Source organism: Mycteria americana, chromosome 24 (assembly GCF_035582795.1).
Source record: "Mycteria americana isolate JAX WOST 10 ecotype Jacksonville Zoo and Gardens chromosome 24, USCA_MyAme_1.0, whole genome shotgun sequence".
Lineage (NCBI taxonomy): Eukaryota > Metazoa > Chordata > Aves > Ciconiiformes > Ciconiidae > Mycteria > Mycteria americana.
This window is the reverse complement of record NC_134388.1, coordinates 2,292,030-2,312,291: the sequence shown is the minus strand read 5'-3', so window position 1 is coordinate 2,312,291 and position 20,262 is coordinate 2,292,030. Positions and strand designations below refer to the sequence as shown.

The window sequence follows — 20,262 nt, the reverse complement described above, 5'->3', positions numbered from 1 at the left end:
TCACTAGCACATGCGAAACATATCTTTTGCTGTTGGAAGTGGAGGGGAGAGTTCTGTGAGAGCCAGAATAATGGTCTAGAGCCTGGATTACCCCATTCCAATTAAAATCAATGGAAAAACGCCCACTGACTTTGGTAGAAACTGGACTACAAGCGAAACACGGATCAGGAACCCCTACAGATGTAATGAAGGGATGTGGCCGCCTTCACCTTCAGCTGACTTTTGGTGACAGTGTGCAATATTCTAGCTTGACACCAACCCCATGCCTTTCCCATGGACCCACCTGCTGGGACCCAAACCGGGTTGCACTTCTACAACAAAGATCAAAGAGGCTGCAATCAGCTCTGCTTTACGGGCAGCTCTAGTTGTTAGTATTGCTCTCGGCTGGGCAAAATACAGAGACTCACCAGTCCATTGCAGTTGCTGATGGCGACCTTTGAGTTCAGGTACTGATCCTGCAAGTGGCCCGCGTAGTGGCAGTCTTCGTGGAAATCATGTTGCCAGTCCACGCCATCTCGCTTCCAGTATTCAACAGTGAAGTGCTCAGCCAGCAGGTTGGAGTGCAGTGTCAGGTTGAGGAGGAACTGGGTTCGGTGGGCAGAGACTTTGTAGAAAACCTGCTGCTCAGATGGCTCGTAGGGCAAGGAGCCCAGACTGCGCCGAGGACGTTGCTTCAGCTGGCTTCTCACGTCAAAGGTAAGGAAGTCCCCGTTTTGGTCCACTTGGATGGGGAACGCAATTTCATAGTGATCGAGGCTGGAGAGGAACTCCTCTGGGAAGGGAAAGCAAACACAGGAGGAATGACATTCTGCAAAGAGAGTCAAACATCCAGCAACTTCAGCACGGAGCCGGCTGCGCCTAAGCACAACTGAGCCGCAGCCAGCGCGAGGCAGAGGGACAGGGTCCTGACACAGAGGGTCTGCTCTGTCCAGGCTGCAGGATCCTTGGGGTATTCCCAAAGGCCTTCAGCCTACAGAGCCTTGGGTGTCGACAGGCCTTGAGCCTATGGAGCGTAATCTTCTTCTCTGCAGGTGATGGAGAGAAACAGACTGGTCCAAGGGGCCATTCAGGACACCCAAATTCTGGCTCTGGACCTGGACTGTCCCCCATCTCTCCACCTCCTCTGGGCAGAGGGACTCCAGGCTGTGCAGAGTCACACTCTGTGGTTTGGAGGGTTACTTTAACCTGGATCCTTTCAATAACAAAGCTTGCAATAAGGTCTCTTCAAAACGAGCCAGAATGAGCCTTGGGGCGACAATGTCTCAGGAGAAGACAGTCTCGCTAAGGAACTGTGGGGTTCTTCAGAACATCTACAGCTGCCATGTGGACCTGCTAACTCTGATAACTTGCATAATAACAGCACCATACCAGCCTTCCCAATCACAGCTGCATTAGTGCATTAGGTACCAGGCATCCTCCTAAGAGGCACAAAGACAACGTCCTTGCAATGCCAAACTTGCAATCAAAGTAAGAAAGAGGGTAACCAGAATTCCCCAGCTGTGCTGAAAAGGCAGCAGGAAAAGAAGTCAGGCATCCCAATTCCCCAGTCAGGTCTCTATCTATGACACCGTCCTGCCTTCCCAGCTCACCAGCTTGGTGCTCTTTATCCTATCAGTGTGGCTTAGCACTTTCTCTTGGGGCACTTGAGTTTCTGAGCCTGTCTCGTACCACTTAGGAAATGTGCTCTGACAAGGTCACTGTCCAAAACGTCTGCCTGCACTCACACAGTAACGCAACACTTTTGGCTGTCAAAGAAATTGGCACTCTGCAACCTCTACAGAAATTTCTCATTTTCCAAGCAAAACATCACAGGGACTGCCAGACTGGATCTGACTGGAGGTCCAGCTGTCTCTAACAGCCCTCAGCACCAGAGGCTTCATTGGAAGATGTAAAAAATCACGCACTGGACAGGATAGCTCCCCCCATCACAGTGTGTTCTTCTGAACCCCTCATGGCTGGAGGTTTGCTCATGGAGCGGGAGAGGATTTGCCCTCTTTTCACTCTGGAATATTCTTACTGTGCTTTCTGCATCCTATTTGTAGTTGTTTCCTAAGCAAACGGGAGAGGCCAGGCTGCTCCAGGGTGGCTGCATTTTGCCTGGCTCCACAGCACCCATCTTCAAAGTCTTCCCAGCCATCATAAATTTGGACTCCAAATTACACTTTTACCACATGGCAGCACTGGAAAGTTTCCTTTTTCTCTAGTGTGTTTTCCAGTGTGGGAGCCTGACAGAGTGGTTTCCTTGGCCACTGGTAATGGGACAGTCCTTCCCACCAGCTGGGTTTAGGGGTTAGCTCCCATCCTTCCAAACCATAAGCACTTCTGGCACCTCTCCCTTGCCTCGACAAGCCAGAAATAATTATTAGTTTTTTAACTTCCTGTGCTTCAGCTTCTCCTGCATCACACTGCCTCGCGTGCGATGCAGCCAGGCAAACAAGAGTGACTATTTGCACTTAAGCAATGACCTCAGGCTTGGAAAAGTTTGCTATCGGAAGTGTCTTGTTTTTCTTTTTCCCTTTCTGCAGTCCACATGGTCTTGCAAAATAGTGACTCGGAAGGAGGTTTGCGCACGCAGTGGCTACAAAGGGCCTGGGACCCTGGGCTGTGGTCTCTGATCCTGACCTGCAAGGTACATCCAGGAGGAAAAAAACATGTCCGGAGCCTGGGAGTGAGGTTTTGTGTGAGAACCTGCTTTCGCTGTAGTGCCGGTCACCATGCATCCTCTCAGGGATGTCACTCTGGAAACTGAGGAACAGGAAGAAAGATCTAAGAGCAGTGCCCTGCATCACATGAATGCTTTAGGAAGTGACGCTTTAGAGTGGGGATGCCACGAACGGGAAAAAATAACAGAGACTTTCAACACAAGGAAGAAGCCAGTGTCCTCGTCCAGTGTTACAGCTGGCTCCTTGCTCTCCTCTAAAAATGTAAAAGATTAGATTAGGCTCTAAGAGATTAGGACCTCTTTTACTCCCTAACCCTGTGGATTCCACTCAACATCACAGATGTTCCCTTATTCCCTCATTTGCTCATCTCTGCCTTGGTCATGCTCCCCGTATCACAGACCATACTAGGAGCTCCCACCAGCAAGAGCCGCTCTGTTTGGCCCTTCCTTCCTTCCAGAAAAGCCATCATGTTCCCTCTGCCCTCTCAGCCACTTCACACTGTATTAATAGATCCTGGCCTGAAACGTGCAGTACTGCACCCACTGTATCAGAAGGGTTTGCACTGGTGATAAGAGCCTGCTGTTTCCAGAGGGCCGTCAAAATTCTTCAGAAGAGATGCTATAAAAAGCCTTTGTCCAGGAAAACCTGCCCATTGCTGTGTGGGACACTGGGCACTCTTGGAGGACCACAGACTTCCCGGGACAGGGCAAGGGAGAAAGCTGGGAAGCAGGAAGGATGGGGTATGGGGAGAGGTACCTCGCTGCCCCATTGTTGGTGGAAAGGGAGCACACATCTGCAGGGGCAGGGATGGCAGAGGAAGGGAAGGGGCACAGGGGAGGTAGAGGGCTAAGCTGAACAAAAAGAAGAAGAGTGGGAAGGTGAAAGTGGAGGAGGGAGGATTTCGTTCCCTCCTTGTATGCTTACCATTGCCTCATGACAGAGCTGCTTAAAGGATGAAAAGGAAGCAGATGTTTGCTCTGGTCTTGTCACCAAAGCAAAGAGGAGCCCCAGCTGCAGCCCAGACACGATTCCTAAGGGATGGCTGTGGAAAATGCTATGGGATCCCACGGCTTCAGGCTGCCCTGGCATTGTGTCCATCGGTTTACATGTGAGTCGGGAGCAGGGAGATTAGCCTCACCTAACGTTCAATAAAACAGAGAGCATCTAATCTATCACTATGGTTAAACTAAGGCACTAGCGGAAAATTCCTTTTGATTAAAAACCATTCAGCAACGGTGGGCATGTGCTGAATCCTTGGTCAATTGTTTGAGCTGCTGTTCCCTGCACTGTTAAAAACTGCAGCCTGAGTGTACACATTACATCTGAATCTCGTTACATCTCTGCTGGCTTGAAGAGGCCTTCAACGCTGGGCTGCTATTTCCCACAAAGATAATTACAGCTTATGACTATGATACCTTAATCTTTTTCCTACATAAAATAAATACACTGATCTGGAGTCGTGCACACGGGGCACGTGAATCCTGCTCCACTGCTAACTGGAGCAAGTCACTTGGTCAAAATCAGTGGCTTGTTGAAAACACTGGCCTTTATTCTCCATGCCTCCAACTGCTAAGAGGAGATAACAGCGTTTCACCCTCTTGAAAGGGTGTTATGAGGATTATGTACTTACTATCTCAGCAGCGTGGTGAAGAGAAGTGTTGAGTAACTTCAATAGCCCGACGCCAACCATTCTGGATGCAGGGAGCCTAAAAAAGCGCTCTGACAGCAAGAGGGGCCCATGGGGCAGCCTGACCCTCGGGACTGGGCAGGGACAGGGGAGGGGACAGGCTGCGATCCCTGGCGTGGTGCTCCCACGGCACCGTGCTCCCAGCAACATCATGGGCTGAGACTCATCCCCCAGACTTGCTCAGGGAAAGCCAGTATTTGGGGGAGCACAAATGCATTAACTGTAATTTTGGTGAGCCCTCGGGTTTAGACTGAGGTGTATTAGCAAACGGTGATGGGAATCGTGAGCGAGGGAGGATCTGAGCTGCTGTGAGTCAGGATGGAGGTGATCTGGCAGCGAAGTCCTCGTCAGAGCGTCGCTGTACTGCGAACGCGGTGCTGCAGATGGAGAGAGGTGTGAACTGACGGACGCGGGAAGCCCAGAACAGTCACCCCAGGCATTGCCAGAGGCTTTCACGAAAAGGACCAGAAACCGTGCTTGTTTCAGATTCAAGAAAATCTGCCTGTGTAACCTTGCACGTTGCACAGCGCCTGCACAGCACGCAGCCCTGTGTCTGACTGCCTCTCCTTTCACCCAGCGCAAGCTGCAGTACGGCAGTGCCCCCCGTTTAGCAACGAGACGGTGTTCAGACCCAGGACGGCGCATGGCTTTCGGTTGCCTTTGTTCCTCTTTCCAGTTCTGCTTCGCAAGGCAACCCACAGCCATCGTAACTACAGCCCGATGGCATTGCGCTACTCAACAGCCCGGGTACATCGCTGACTTCGGTCCTACTGCAATTAATGTGGGCACACGTGGTATTTCAGGATCATGGCTGCGTAAGTATGGTGCCGAGGTTTTAACACCTTGCACAGATAAATGTCTAACTTCAGAGCCCTTTCTTCTTACCTCTGGAGCCTGATGGGAGTGTTCATATTGCCTCTTAAGAAATTGCACAAATACAGCATGGGAAGATAACACAGGGTAGTTAAATTGCTTAATACCAGTGCTGTATTTGTACTCTAGGCTGGGTACAAGGCAGTCCACCTCACTTTCCAGTCCCTTCCTAACCTGGAATAAAATCATGTACAAAGGCACAAATCTATGTACAAGAGACGCACGTGCTGCTTTCCTTGCAATCACTTGCATGTGTGGCTCTGCATTTAAACACAAGACCATTAGAAACACACAGACATACAAGACAGGTACAGAGTGCTCATACCTGAGCAGGTTTGAGCATTTACTGACGGTAGCGCTTACAGAAACGTGTGCACAAACTAAAACTGCTCCTCCAGCAGCACACATCTGTCCAGACTCAGCTGTATCTGTATGCTCCAGCAGAGACCTCCATCCCTGCACGCGCAGGGGACTGCTCACAAGCACACCAGCTGGCTGCACGCACACAACCCTCCTCGGAACAAAGCCTCTATTCATCCAAGGATGTGCCGCTCCACCCGAGTGGAAGGGGAGCTTCCTCTATTGCTACCGCATCCCCTTCGCTTTCTAAGCCTGTACGTGGCTCTCATCTTACACAGACCCCACCGCTCTGAATCCTGTCAAAAGTCAAGGAGCGTAACGTCCGAGAGCAGAACACATCCTTTCCTCGGAGGTCAACGGAAAACACCTGCACGTTCAGCAGGAGGAGCTCTGCTGCAGTACAGCAAGCAGAGCAGAGTCCGGGGTGTCTCCACCTACTCCCCAGCACAGCATTACCCCAAGACCTCCCCCGGGGCCAGCATTAGGGTCTCTGCCGGCGGAGGTGCGTGGATCCAGCTCCCCTCCCCACAGCGATCCCTACCTTGTGACTGGAACGTGTAACCGGGAAAGTTGCACACAGCAGCAGTGAAGATGACAGTCCACATGAGAAGCCTCCAAGCTATTGCCATGGTTAGCGATGCTTGTCTCAGTGCAGGGAGTATTGTGCCAGCTGAAAGGGCGCTGTCCCAACATGTCTCTCCCTCGGCCACCGCTTATGTAGAGACAGGAGTCCTCGGTCCCTCCGCAGGCATCCTCGGCCGCTCCGTGCTCTCCCCAAAGCAGCGAGGCCGACGGTGTCTTTGCAGCGTGCTGTGCCCGGGCCAGTGCAGTGGGGTCAGCATGGGCTAATTCAAACGGCAGGCTCTCGGTGGCATTGCCCCTGCGGAGGAGAGGGGGGGGATGAGTGAACGGCAGGGACGGGCAGAGGGGAAACAAAGGATGGAGGAGCCGGACACGAGGGAGAAAATGGTGTGCGGGGTGAATGAGGAAAGCCCGATCTTAGAGAAGGGAAGAGTGAGACGGAAAGAAAGAAGGAAAGAAAAAGGAAGGGGAGAAAAGGATGGGAAGCGAACGCAAATGCGATTAGCCACGTCAGTTCACAGCATCGGAAAGCCACGTTATCCTGCTACAGGGACACCGCACACCCGGGTGCTCTCCCGGGGGTGAACTCTGCTCCCAGCACAGCCCCTGCACCGCTCCGACAGCGGCACTGAAGGTCTGGTATATACCTATACTGGAGAAAAGGAGCTCAGAATAAATGGGAACCCTTTGTCCTGCGGCAACGCCCACGAGGAAGCGCAGACAGAACAGTGACCTGGCCTCAGTTACCTGATCTCTTAAAGGAGAGCACGAAATAAAAGCATTAGCGGGGTGGCAGTGAGCAGCAACCTAGAAATCCTCTCTATTCCAGTTCCCCTGGCTTTAAAATACACTTTAATGACCACCGCTGCACTGAGACGCGCACTTGCTCCCCAAGTGTATTGGCTAAACCTAAAAAAGTGATTGAAAACAAAGGACCCATTCAGTGAACTCACCCTTACCCTCAGCTCTATCCACAAATGGATCATGAGATTCCAATTGTATTTGTTATTTAAAATGATTTGCTAATTGCTTCAGTGAAAGATTTTTGGCTTCCAGATAATTTCCACTCAGTCTGAGGCAATTATACAAAACTCACAGTGCTGGAGAGTTGCATAAAGCCTGTGGTTTTTGTTTCTATCCAGCGATTAGATGACGTATGCAACGAATACGGCACATACCTAACTACCGCCGGGAGAATCCCAAATATCTGAACAGTGATGCTCTGCTCGAGAGCAGCCCCGCCGCAAAATGCAAACGTTCCTGCAAAGGCGACAGATAAATACATACTGAAGCCTGACTTCAGACCGGTGATGCAGCAACGACTTGCGCAGCAGCCGATGGTGGCACGCAGGGAGCCGGAGACGGGAGGATGGTGATCTTTGCAAAGGTGTCAATAGCCGCGGCATGTGTGTGGTCCTCATCCCAGTAAGGAAACACTTGGAATAACATAATTAACCCTTGCCTCGCTCTGCTCTTGTGTGTTTTAAATAGCAAAGACTAACTACCGGCTAGAGCGCAGGGCAGGAGAGCCCGGGTCCTCCTCGGGTCTGCCACGCTCCCCGTCACCGCGTGTCCCCAGGGGAGTCTGCAATTTGTTTCTACTTCTGTTTTCCCATCTTTACTATGCGGTTAATGATGTTATTTGTGCTGCGGGGGCTTGGAATAACACCCATCTCCAGAGACTACACAGGTGAGGTACAAGAAGAAATCAGAGAGGTGATTCCTGCCCCAATAATTAATCTAAAGGAGTTAATGATTTTTCTCTACCAGACAGAAATGCTGGGAGGATTAACCATGCATCTTTAAATCACAATTTGGAGTTTCGTATTTTAAATGTTGAGATTTTTCCGTGTTTATTTACAGTTAAAAATGGCCAAAGACCATCAGTGAGGCCTTGGGATGGTCTCCCCAGTCCCATCTCATCCCACTTGCCAGGTTGGTTTCTGCAAAGCCCAGACACAACACCCACGACGGCGACCTCGAAGACTGCACATGCAACCAGCAACCATGAGAATAAACTGCCCGACTGGGGAAAAACTGTCTAAATCTCATCTCGGGCTGCTCCGCTCAGCCAGCCTCAGGTAAAGGGAAGCAGGCAGCGGAGGCAAGAGGGTTGGCAGGACTTCTTCTGCCCTCTTCCACCACGACACGAGGATGCTGAGATCAGCACTGCGGGTCCATGAGGCCGTGTCCACCTGGTGACAGCATCCTTTGTAGCCTCAGCCCCCGGGCTGCGGCTCAGAGGGGACAAACTCGGGCAGCGGCAATGCACGGCCAAGCGCCGCGGCTGCTGCAAGCTGCTCCGCGCCTGCTCCCCGCGGGGCTGCGGGAAGTGAACTGGAAAAGGGAGAAGGCGAAACGAAAGCCGGGCGTGCTGCGGCCCTCTCCTAAGTCAGCATTTTTCAGCATCTATTAAAGCTCGAGATTCCAGCTTTTAAATCCTGTCACGGCTCCAAGGTCTGCGGACAGAAAGCCGCTCAGCTGAAGTATATTTTCTCCTGGGCTTCACACTACTAATTTTTCTCGTTTTCCAGCTGTTGAACCCGCTTCTTCAAAGCTGTCATTATTTCCCGTCCTTCCTCCGCCTCTCCGCGACCCTGGGCTGTGGCAGTGGTGACCGGTGCCCTCATCTCCCCTCCGCCCTTCCCCTTCAGTCCCGGCTCCTCGGCAGCCCCCGCAGCAGGGGCTGGGAGGGAGCTGCAGGCACCGAGGCCCCGCAGCCCCGACCTTGGGGGAAGGAGGCATGTTTGGAGCAGCACATGTCAGGAATTACAGCTGCAAAATTCCTGTAAACCGGGCTGGGGGAAGGGCCCGGCTTTGATTCCTCCTCACACGGCAAGGAAAACATGGCCCCTTCCCAGCGGCGCTTCACTTCTGAGACCCCGACGAGCCCGTCTCCTGCAAGAGAGGGACCCGTAGCAAGGAGAGAGCTGGAGAAGTGCGGGCTCCACGGCTGCTTCAATACGTATAAAGTTTTCCATAACCTCAGTTTTCAGATTTTGCTTTCTGAGCGGCAGTGACCGGCAGGCACGGACAAGCCCGAGGAGTCCGGGCCCGTGCCGGGGGCGGCGGGACGCTGGGGTCTCGCGGGCTGGGATGGAGGGGCCGCGGGGAGGCCTGGGGCACAGGGTGACCTCTCCGGTCTCGTGCCTCCCTCGCTTGGGCCGGTTCTGATTTGCTCCTTCCCGAGGAATTCGTTGTCCTTGGCAGACGCCCCGCAAGCGGCTGACGCTCCCCGCTCCCCGCGCCAAGGTGGCTTTCGCCGCGTGAACCCGTGGGCCGGGCCGCCTGTGCAAGGAGGCGGCGGCGGCGGGGATGAGGGGAGCGGGGGCCGATGCCGCCGGGGCCGGTGGCGGCTTCAAGGTTGCCTCTTCCCACACCAAAAACACGCGAGAAGCAGGGGGAGTGCTAGGGAGGGGGTTTAAAATTCAAGCTGGAATAAAGCAAAGAGAAGAGGAAAAAAAGAAAAACAGATGACAACTGTTACTAATTTCAACATCGGGGCTGCAGACAGAATTCCCTGAAAGCCTGGCTTTTTGGCCGGGGAGGCAGCTTTATGGGAAGGTAATAGGAAGCAGATGGGCTTTGCTCGGGGCCAAGAGGAAGGTTCAAGGTGCCTCCTAGTGCAGAGAAGAGGAATTTAACTGCTTTTAAAGATGCAGGGCCCGGCGGCTTCCAGGTTTCTCATCCAACTTTTGCAAATTATGAGCTCAGGTGTCCTTTTCCCTTTTTTGAGAGAGAAATAAATACAAACACAGATTTCTGCTTCCAGCTTTCCCCGGTGGGAGGAAATACCTGCAGCGCACCCCCCAGCCCCCGGCCCTTCCACTGACATCTTCCCGACATGCAGCGCCTGCGAGCAGCGAGAACAGCAAGAGCAGTGCCCTGCAGCCACACCGCTTCACCCCCAGCCGTGTTTCTGGGCTGTGCTATTAGCAACGGCGTTAACGAATTAATGAAAGTCCCCGGCCCTCGTGGTTACTTCTTCTTTCTTCTGTAAAAGGGCGTACTGGCACTTGCCAACCACACCGGGGTTATCGCAACGCCACGGCCCGCAGCTCGGCCAGCTTCGGGATGGAAGCTCCTTCTCACCACCTCGACGCCGCGCACCCCAGGGTATGGCGATAGGCAGGTCCCTCCCTCCGGGCGCTGGGTTGCCGATGCAGCCGTGTGCTTGCTGCTAGCCGGGGGCTGCTGGCCCGCTGCGCTCCACGTTTCATGCGTGCGCAGTCACCACCCCAGCTCCCGGCAGGTTCCTGCACGTTCCTGAGGACAGAGTAAACGGCACTGATCCCCCCGCCGCGCTGCACCTCCCGCAGCAGGGAGCGAGAGGCCGGGCGGGCGGTGAGCATGCAGGTGGATGCAAAGCTTCCCGAGACCTCCCCAGCTTTCAGCAAGAGACCGTCCTGATATTCCCGACAAAATATTTGGCTGGACTGCTAAGCTGAAAACGTGCTGAGTTGCAGATGGCAGAAGCCTTTTTGCAGTCATCCTGCCGGCACGACAGGACTTCCGCTGGGAAGTCATTGCTCAGCTCTAGAGTAGCATTATGGGTTAAAAACAGAAAATTCAGCATTAACTAATCAGCAGCTCACTGCTAGGTGCATTGGCTGCAGAATGCGAAAAATGGGTTAAAGTCACAGGTCTGCAGAACTGAAAACAAGAGCTTGAACCTTAATCTGCTTTTCTGCTCCAAGCCTGGCCTCTCGGGGGGCACGGCAAGCAAAGAATTAGAAACACGTAGTTATCACTGTTCACCAGAAAACAGCAGCCTCCAGCCCTGGGATTGTTACTGCCTGCACTGCCCTACAGCAACCCTTTCAGATCCCCTCGCCATCCCTCCGGTTGCTCCTGTTATCAAGCCCACACTGGAGTAAGGACAAGGGCTTTTGCCTTTCCCTTTCTTGCTGGCATCCACCAGGCTGAGAGGGGACCTACGACACCCGCTGCAGCCCACCTCGCTTGTGAGGGCTGTTTCGTCTCAGCCTAAGAGCGGTTCTTTGCAGACACCCATCCCAGCGACTGCGGGGTCAAATTTAGAGTTTGCCCGGAGGAAAGATGCTGCTTTCGCAGTCAAAATAAGATCCAACCCCGTCCAAAGGCGCTCACCAACAACGTGGGAAATCCAGACTGATGCTGCCAGTCCGAACCCGAGAGGCGAGGGGTCTGAGCCCAGGTCTCTGTCCCCCTGCCAGCGCCCTGGTACCAGCCTGGGTGAGCAGGGGAACACCCTCGCTGCCTGCAGACCACGAGCTCCCTCTTACAGGCTCGCTGCTGCGCTCCGCACCGGGCCCTGCTGTGCTCTAGCCGGGCACACCCTCTATCCCTTTGTACAAGCAAGCTTCACAGGGGTTTGGGCTCACTCCAGTACTGTGTAGGAGTACTTTTTTTAAAAAACACAAGAATTGGTTTACATTCAAGTCTATTCAGTGCAATCTTAGTGAGGAAAGGACTGAATTACCCCCTTGCTCCTCTCCAAAATCCAGTGGGATCTTTAATTTCACCAGCAAAGGGGCAAAAGAAACCCATGACAAAGCGAGGGCATAAGAGCGGAGAGCTGGGAGCACCGACCTCTCTCTGACACCGACTGCTTTGCTTTCTGGAAATCCTATCTCTCTGTTACATAAGGATCTGGCCCTATCTGGAAAGCTGGGGTCATTGCCTTTCTCCAAGTGTGGTAAAATGCTCGGAGATCCTCAACAGGAAAGCATGAGAGAAGTGCCAGCTCATATCATCATCAGGGAGGGGTGTTCGGTATGGGGCAGCGTGAGCCCCAGGGCTGAGCCCAAATCTAGCTGCTAGACCAGTCAACTTCAGCCAGATGTAAGGTGGCTACCGAGCAACCCAATGCTCCCAGCCTTGGACTTCTTTTGCTTTAAGGAGATGACTCCACCAAGCAGGTCCACTTTCAGACAGGACTTATGCAATAGTTTGGAGCAGCTCCATGTGACCCAGACTTGCTGGCCCCCTGCCACCACTCTCCTTGCTGGCTTCAGCCATGCACAAAACAGCAGAATTAGAAAGGCAACCAAGCAGTCATTAAAAGAAAGTGCATCTCGCCTACCGTACAGTGCCCCTGCCAACTACACACATGCACCATGCACGTAAGCACGCACGTCATCCGCATGCATGCAGACCACGACTGCAGCTGTTTGTGTGCGGCTGTGCATGAGGATACACATTATCTGTACGAGGATACGCTACCTGCAGGCACGTCTGTGTTCGGTACCCACGCGTCCCTCTGCATGCCATCACGCACCGCCAAGACCTCTAGATATGCCGTGCACGAGTGCTGTTTTTATATCTGGCATCTCCATGCCTGCACGACTGCCTTCTGCCTTCATAAAACTACCCCTTCTCTCTGCGGGGTTCAGCGCAGCCAGGAGACAATCCAGATCTCCTGGGCCTCCGCACAAGCAGCTCCCTCCCTGTGCTCCTACTGCTTCCCCTGCGCCAGCATGGAGCAAGCGACATGGCTCTGCTGTGCTCGGGATGCCAGGCAACTGCCCCAGGCTCTCGGAAGGGCCAGGAGCACTCGCACCTCTGAGCAGGCAGGGAAGCAGACACAGCCACTGCAACAGCCCGGTGCAGCCATCTGCAGCCCGGCAGAGCTGGCTCCCGCCACAGCCCTTCAGCAGTCTTCGTGCTTACACAACACAGCAACACAAGGCACCGAGCCCTGGGGTTGCATAAAGACAAACACCCTCCCGTGCCAACACTGAGCTCCACTCACCTGCACAACCGCCACCGGCTCTCTCCAGGAGGGATCTGTCTGAGAAAGGGACGTGCTGTTTGTCCCGGTTCAGGCAGTAGCACGTTCTATACAGTCACCTTATTACTCACCTTACAAAGACCTGTCGCAGCTCCCACACCAAGTGTGGCACCCTAAATTTGACTCCTTCGTCAACCTGGCCTTAGGGCAGGGCCATACCCCACACATCTGTAGCGCTGTACCTGTGCTGGGACCCTCCGGCAAAGACGTGTCTGGTCATCAGACTGGAAGCGCTATGCTAGAGGGCAGAGCCACGCTACAGCCCCGCTCGTCGCCTGCCACACCACGTGCATCCATGGTACAGCACAGTCTCATATACTGAAGCTGGAGAGACAAGAGAGCTCCACCGAGCTTCGCAAGAAGAGCATCTGGGGGGACTCTGGTTACCCAGAAGGGCTGTGAGAAGCACCATGGGACCTGCAGCGAGCACAGAGATCAGCAGCTCCTTCTACCACCACACAGCACAGCATCCCCGCGGCACAGCAGCGTCCGGCCCTGCACCCAGCCATAGCACAGTCCTGGACAGGGGAAGGGATCCACGGCATTGCCTGTCTCCAGCATCTGTTGCTGATTTGGTCCTGCCAGACTGAATCAAAGAATAACTGAGGTTGGAAGGGACTCAGGGGCATGTCTGGTCCCACCTCACTCTCAGAACAGGGTTAACTTTGACATTAGATCAGGTTTGGATCACGAAACCCAGGCTGTCTCAGGTGGTCACATACAGAAGTGGCTTGGAGGAAATGCAGTGAGCTGTGGAGCGAGACCCTAAAGCAGCAAAGTCAGTTTGGACCACGCTGTCCTTCCAGGAGATCAGAACCATGTCCTTTCAGAGAAGCGGCTGCATCCTGGTGATACAGGGAAAGGGAGAGGAGCCCTGGCTGGCCAGAGAGGTGGCTCGTCCTGATCTGCTCTACCTGCCTCGCTGCCTGCCTGGCTGTGTGCTTCCAGCGCCTCGGACCCAGACTCCCCCTCTGCAGACGTGCAGGCAGCACCCAGCCTCGCAGGGCACCGAGAGCATGGTAATGCAAACACACAGACTAGCTTCTGCCACCGTCCCCGTAGCTCCCCACCTTTCGAAATCTCCCTGCAAGCAGGTGAATGCTCCTGGCTTCGTTTCACAGCAGGGCAAACCAAGGCAAGCAGAGAAGTGATTTGGCGACAGCCAAGCAGGCAGTCTGTGCGAGAGCGTGGGGGGGCCCCCATGCAATCACCCTGGGGCCCCCTTTGTGCACGGCAGCGTGACCATGACAGTGAGCACCCACAGACCCCAAGACACGTTACCATGGAGGAACGTGCCAGGGGAGCTCTGCAGAGGGATGAAGTCTTGCAGACCGCATCGGGCTATGGACTCCCTCCAGCCCTTACAGATCTGCAGATCATTTCCAGGCTCTGACTCCTTAAGCGAGCTCCGTGAGATCTGCTGTGCACAGAGTTTATGGGCCCTTTTTCCCTCCCTGCAGGTTCTCTGTTCAGGGAAACATATGGCCCAGATGGTTTGGATTTGATGGGGTATGGCAGGGTGCGACAGAAAATATGCCGACTCACAAGCATGTGTGGCTTCCCAACGAGAAAGCTGCAGCCTAAAGGCCACTGAGTACATTTCTCTGTGCCTGGCCACGGAGGAGCTGCCTTCATTCCTGGCCAGGCAATGAAGAGCCGCTAACCCCAACAGGACTGAACTCATCGTTTGCGCTGTGGTTTTGACCGTAGCCACGTCAGGGTGAAGTCTTGGTCCTGTTGAGGTCAGTGGCTCAACTCCCACAGCGGGAGGCCAGGATTTCACCCATGAGTTCAGCTCAGCTGGAACCCACATTTATGAATGTTTGAGTTCAGAAGGATTTGCAGAACTGCACAGGAATAGATTCATTTTAACTCATTTTCCCTTTAAAAATTAAGCTACGATGGAAGAGCAGGAAACACAATAGCAGTAACAGTGGGCTGGGATGATAAACAGAAGTGTAAAGATGCCGAATAGTCAGACATGGCATACCCCAAGCATTCTTTTCCCAGCCTGTGAGAATGTAGAAGGTAAGAGAGCAGCAGCAGTGGAGCAGCTGGAGGGAGACCCTGCACTCAACACGTGCCGCTGACATTGCTCCACTGAAGTCAGATGGAGCTAAAATATTTTGGCAGAGTTTCTCAGTGGAGAATCTCCCAATTCTTGAATTGGTTGCAGACTTAATAGAAGGCACTCACAGTAACCAAGATGGGAAAATTTGCTTTGATGGTGTCCCTTTAAGACCTCCTTCAGTGTTGAAAAATGAGTCTGTATCCAGGCTGGTGGTTTTCCATGTTTCTCACTCCCCAATCGCTGCATGAGATCCGACCTGCTTACAGATTCCCAGGAAATGTTTGTAACTACTCGCCCTGCAAACATTTCCTATGGTGGTGGGGTCAAGTGACGATCTTTTTGACTTGACTTGCACTTTTTGACTTTATCTTCAGCACATCTGAGCTGACATCATCCAAATCACTAGTGAATTGTTTCTGAAAACTTGACAAATTTGGTCCAAATTCTGTTTGTTTTAAGTTCATTTGTGTTAACTTGAGATCTAGGCAGGACAGGACGTGACAAACACATCCTGCGGTGTTTCTGGCTTGGAATGAACTAATTGCTGGAAACTTGGCAAGAAAAGTGGTTTTTGGAGTTGGGGGTTTCAGATAAGCTTTAGATAAGTGCTTGAACGGAATCATCCCCTGGGTGGGCCTGATGCAACCTGCGCTGAAAAGCCCTCAACGGAGCTGCTCCTCTGGGTAGCTGAGCCCACGCCGTCTCTGGACCAGGGCTTCACGTGATAAGCGCGCTTAGTCCTCCCCGTAACAGTCTCTGGGTGGCCTTGAGCCATCGGCGATAACAGAGCCTCTCGTGTTACAGGTTTGCATGTTGGTACTTAAAAGGCCTCTCGCATGACTAGCAGACACTGTTTATGTTGAGCAGGCAATACCTTCCCTTAGGGCTCCACTTCACCCCATCGACTGCTCGCTCAGTCACAGCTTATCGGGGTCTTCCTCTGCCAAATGAAACAGTTCAGCCCCCAAGCCTTATCTGGGAAAAGCATGATTTACAGGAGATGACAGGACCTTTCCCATTCCACCCAACAAGCAGCTGCTTGGGGAATGCAACTGGAGACGCACCGACGAGCACTGGAGGTTTTAGAGATCTAAGGAGGAGAATGAAAGGAGAGGGTGCTGCCGTGGGGCGAAGCAGGAACAAGGGGAAGCTGAGGACAGAGAACCGGAGCACTCGCACGTTCCATATATGGAGAAACTTCATGACAATGGAACAACCTCCCAAGAACTGGAGGAAGCCTCACCGATGGAGGCATTTGAGACTAGTCCGGGCAGGGCTATGGCGAGCAGAGCAGAGGGAACACCCCTGCGCCGGCTGGGGAATTACCTGGGCGCCTGACAAAGCATTTCCCCTTCTACCATCCGCAGCGCAGGGGAGACCAGAAATGAACAAAGACTTCAAAAATCTTCCTGCTATCACCCGTCATGCGCTAGATCGCACGCCGTCACCACGCGAGCTCAGCTAACAAGAATATTAACGGCCCGAATAAGAAACAGAGCTCTGGTGTGGCTGAGCTATCTCCAGCCAATATGGGTATTGGCACGGACCGAAACAGGAAAACAAACACCCCCGGAGGTTTACATCCCTGCATACGCTTGACCAGAAAAGTCCCCCAAAACGAGCCTCCGTTTGAAGTTTTAAATTTTGCCGCACAGCCGCGGCTGGCGCCGAAGCAGGCTACCTGCCCTGGAGCGTGGCTCTGACCAGCGCGGCTCCGCGCTTCCCGCTTCGTTTGATTCTTCCCCTCTGGAAGATATTTGCCAAGGTTATTTTATAAACTCCTTTCTATTTATAGCACAGCTCCTTCAGCTCTAATGAGATAATCTCCTGGCATTTCACCATCACTAATATTTACTTTGATGTTTAAAATAACATGTTCTGAGGGATTGATTTTTAAAAAAAAAAAAAAAAAAAAAAGAAAAAACCTTTAAAACATAATCAAAGCAAAGAAATATATGACTAGTGCAACGGGGTCAAATGCCTGGTGATGCACATGAAGTTAATGACATTGCAACTTTTTCAGGGCAGACAGTTTATAATCCTCTGACCACATCATACAGGAGGGAAAGAGGCATTGGCAGCTCCTGAAGATGGAGAGAGACAGCGAAAGAGGGAGAGGGAGCGCAGTATGTGTTTATTCTCAGGAATGAAGACAGGAAGGAATGTATAATTCTGCAATAGGGATTATAGCTGTTGCTTTCTGTAATTGAGAGTTTCGCCCACGGCAGCTCTGCGTAAAAGAATTATATTTTAGAGCGGTAAACATGCGATCAGATGGCTTAATGCAATAAAAAAGTGGAGCGGTGCGGGGATGGGGGAGGCGAGGGAGACAGCGCGCGAGTGCAGATGCCTGACTCCTGCTGTCTGCAGACACTTTGAAACACAACCCTGCGTTTTTATGGAAACTCTGAATGTTGGAGAAGGGTGAACATGGTTTTCATTCTCATAAATGTTTTTCCAGCGTCCAATGCTCTTCGGGCTCATTCCTTCTCCAGGGAGACGGTTCTGATTTCAAAGAACATTCGCGTTCCCTCCACCCCAGACCACCCCACTCTAACCTCAAAGAGTCTTCTCTGGAAAAATTATTTTAAAGAGTGTTTTACCTTTTCTAGTGTTTTCCCTTCTTTCTTCTTTTTCCCCTTTTAATTCCTTGAGCTTCTTTTTTTTTTTTTTTTCCTTTTTCCCAGCAGCAGCCAAAAGCTTCTCTCTCCCCCTCAGTCCTGCGCGTGTCAGAAAGTTTCCAGGCTGAGGGTTTATGTCGCCTTCCTCAATAACCTTCTTCTGTCAGACCCAGGCAGCGCTGGAGCTAGAGGCTTTGCTAAAAAGTCTCCTTCAGGAAGTGAGCAGTAATAAGAGAGCGGCTCGGAGGCAGCATGTATAGGGGCTGCTCAAAAAAAAAAAAAAAAAAAAAAGAAAAAAAAAAAGAAAAAAAACTTTGCTCAGGAATTTTGCCAGGATTATCCAAAAAAAAAAAAAAAAAAAAAAATCCCCAAACCCACAAGACTGTAAAAGTCCCGCCCTGACTGCTGACATCAGTGCAGAAGGCAGGTCTTGCCTGCAACAGTATAAAACTAATCAGCTAAGCCTTTCTGCAAAGGAGCAGGCAGCGATCTTCCCCAGGCAGCCCCGGCTGCAAGCAGAGCCCCAGAGGCGATGCAGGCGGCTCCCTGGCCGATAAAACATCCCAATAAAAGCCATAAAGCAAAGAGGTCACGCTGACGGTGGCAGCCGGCGGACAAAACAGATAAAGCAAGCCAGGATTTTTGGTTTTTTCCCTCAAGAACGAACAACGCTCCCATCCTTCATTTTAACCGTAGCTTTCGAAATGCTTTTAAAAAGCCAGCGCACGTCTCATGAAACGGCCTTAACAAAGGCAGCTGTGCTCTACAGTAATGTTAGGTATTGGCTTTAAATTTAAAAAAGCCCTCAGGAATTTGCTAATGTTTTAAGAAGTCCCTTCCCTCCCCGAGTTACATCATTTTCGCCCTGCTGGCTCCTGTGATGCCATAATTTCTCTTGTTCTACTGCCACCGTGGAGTGTCCCACAGAGAACAATACATTACTAAAGTAAAGAATAAACATTGCAAATAATAAAATACTGCTTGTTTAAAAACAAAGCCCTCTCAGGACACATAAAACAATAGGCAACAATAAAGGGTAGGAGCTCATTTCCTTCTTCCTTCTGAAGTTGTCTTTGAGATCAGAAAGCTGAATATGTGAGCCTTGGTAAAGAGAGAATTACCTGGCAATTCCGCAAATATTATAAAAACGGGCCCTTCCGAATTGCCGTGCACTGCCCCGCTTTCCTCTGGACACAGAGAGGGGCCCTGGGGAAGGACACAGGGAAAGGACGGCAGCACCAGGCAGCAGCAGCAGGACCCCAAAATTACCCCCAAGGAGCATTTTAGTGTCAGAGGATTTGAATGAAGAGTAAAGGGGTGAAAAGCTGCCGGGGGAAGATGTAACCCAAGTCTTAGACCAAGCGCCCTGAACACGAGACCCCTCTGTGCGGGAGGGGGTTGCAAGGGGGGGCTCTGGGAGCGGGCTAGGGGCTTTGCAGCCCTGTGAAGCGTGGCATGGATGCCAAGCCTGCGGGACAGCCAGTCCCCCCCAGACTGCATGTCCTGCCGTAGCCCTTCGAGGTACACACATTGCCAAAACCACAGGATCCAGCGCTGGGGCCGGCCTGAGCAGCCAGGGCTCTTGGCGATGGTCCTGGGTGCCACCCAGGCTGCCCCAGCACTGGTCTGTAATCATCTGACCATTAGACGGGAATAGAGAAGGGAAAAGGCTCAAAGGCCTGGCCAGCCCTACGTCCTAACCAAATGCTGACCATAGGATGCCTAAGAAAAGGGATTAAGAAAAAAGCAAGAAGCTGTGGTACTTCTTGCGATCTATCTTCCTACATCCTCTGCTATCAGTAAACTAAGTGCAGGGCTGAACCTAGGCCAGAAGCTGTATCTTTGCATTTAACAGCCATAATTCATTTTCTTCCATGAATTTATGTAAACCCTTATTGAAGCCCTCTGAACTCCACTCTTCGGATGGTGAAGCAGCGTGACCTGAGCAGGAGATGCCCAGCTGGGACCCCCTGAGCCTCCACCGGTCTCGAAGTATTCGGTATTGCCTGGTAGGCATGCTCGTCCGAACAGCCCTGAGAAAACATGGAAAAACATCCTTTGCTCCCAGAAGGAGATGCCGTCAGATGCCGTCAGTGGGCGTTCACAGCCCCCAGCTCCACTCCCAGCGCTGCCCCAGCCCCCGGGCCATCCCAAGGCAAGCACAAGGGCCACTCTCCTTGCAGGCGTTCAGACTGGAAAGGCCTGGCTCTCCATTTGAAAACCGAGTTCAAAGGGACTGCAATTGCTGGGCTGGATTTTTGGCTGGTTCCCTGGCTGGGTGGAAAGAGCGGTTTCCTTCCTCCCCAGGCCACGCTAGCCATTGTCTGAGCCCCCAAAGCACACAGATAAAAGAGCAACTAAACAAAGTATTTGGGGTTTAATTGAATGGTGCCGCTTCTGGCCAGGGAAAAACTAATTGCTCAAAGCATGGCTCGGTGCCATACCAGGGGCTTTCTGTCTGCTGAAGCTTGTCTCCAAACACACTCGGTACGTCATGGAGAGGGATGGAGGCTGCAGGCACCCATCTGCCCTGCTCAGCAGCGAGCGGCTCGGTGCTGCCTGTCCTTCTCCCTTCCCAGGGAAGCTTTTCCCTGACGTGCAGGGCCTCCAGTCCCTCCTGGGTGGTAAATATA

The 20,262-nt window shown here is 52.4% G+C and overlaps 1 protein-coding gene and 1 long non-coding RNA gene across 3 annotated transcripts in view; one reads left to right on the top strand and one right to left on the bottom strand.

Annotated features, from left to right (window-relative positions):
- Nucleotides 1-17,902, bottom strand: part of LOC142420482 (A disintegrin and metalloproteinase with thrombospondin motifs 10-like) — a 58,239-nt gene extending 40,337 nt beyond the window's left edge. The window contains exons 1-3 of one of the 2 annotated variants that reach the window (XM_075524472.1): nt 17,612-17,902; nt 6,125-6,463; nt 408-772 (exon numbers count right to left, since the gene is read on the bottom strand). In XM_075524472.1, coding sequence (XP_075380587.1) covers nt 408-772; nt 6,125-6,212 — 453 coding nt within the window. In that variant the 5' untranslated portion in view covers nt 6,213-6,463; nt 17,612-17,902. The remainder of the gene's footprint in view (nt 1-407; nt 773-6,124; nt 6,464-17,611) is intronic. The other variant, XM_075524471.1, reaches the window with a different exon arrangement.
- On the top strand, nt 7,466-9,122 carry LOC142420486 (uncharacterized). Its single transcript, XR_012778756.1, has 3 exons — nt 7,466-7,590; nt 8,029-8,246; nt 8,700-9,122. It is a non-coding gene; the product is annotated as an uncharacterized LOC142420486 (long non-coding RNA).
- Nucleotides 17,903-20,262: the final 2,360 nt, after the last annotated feature.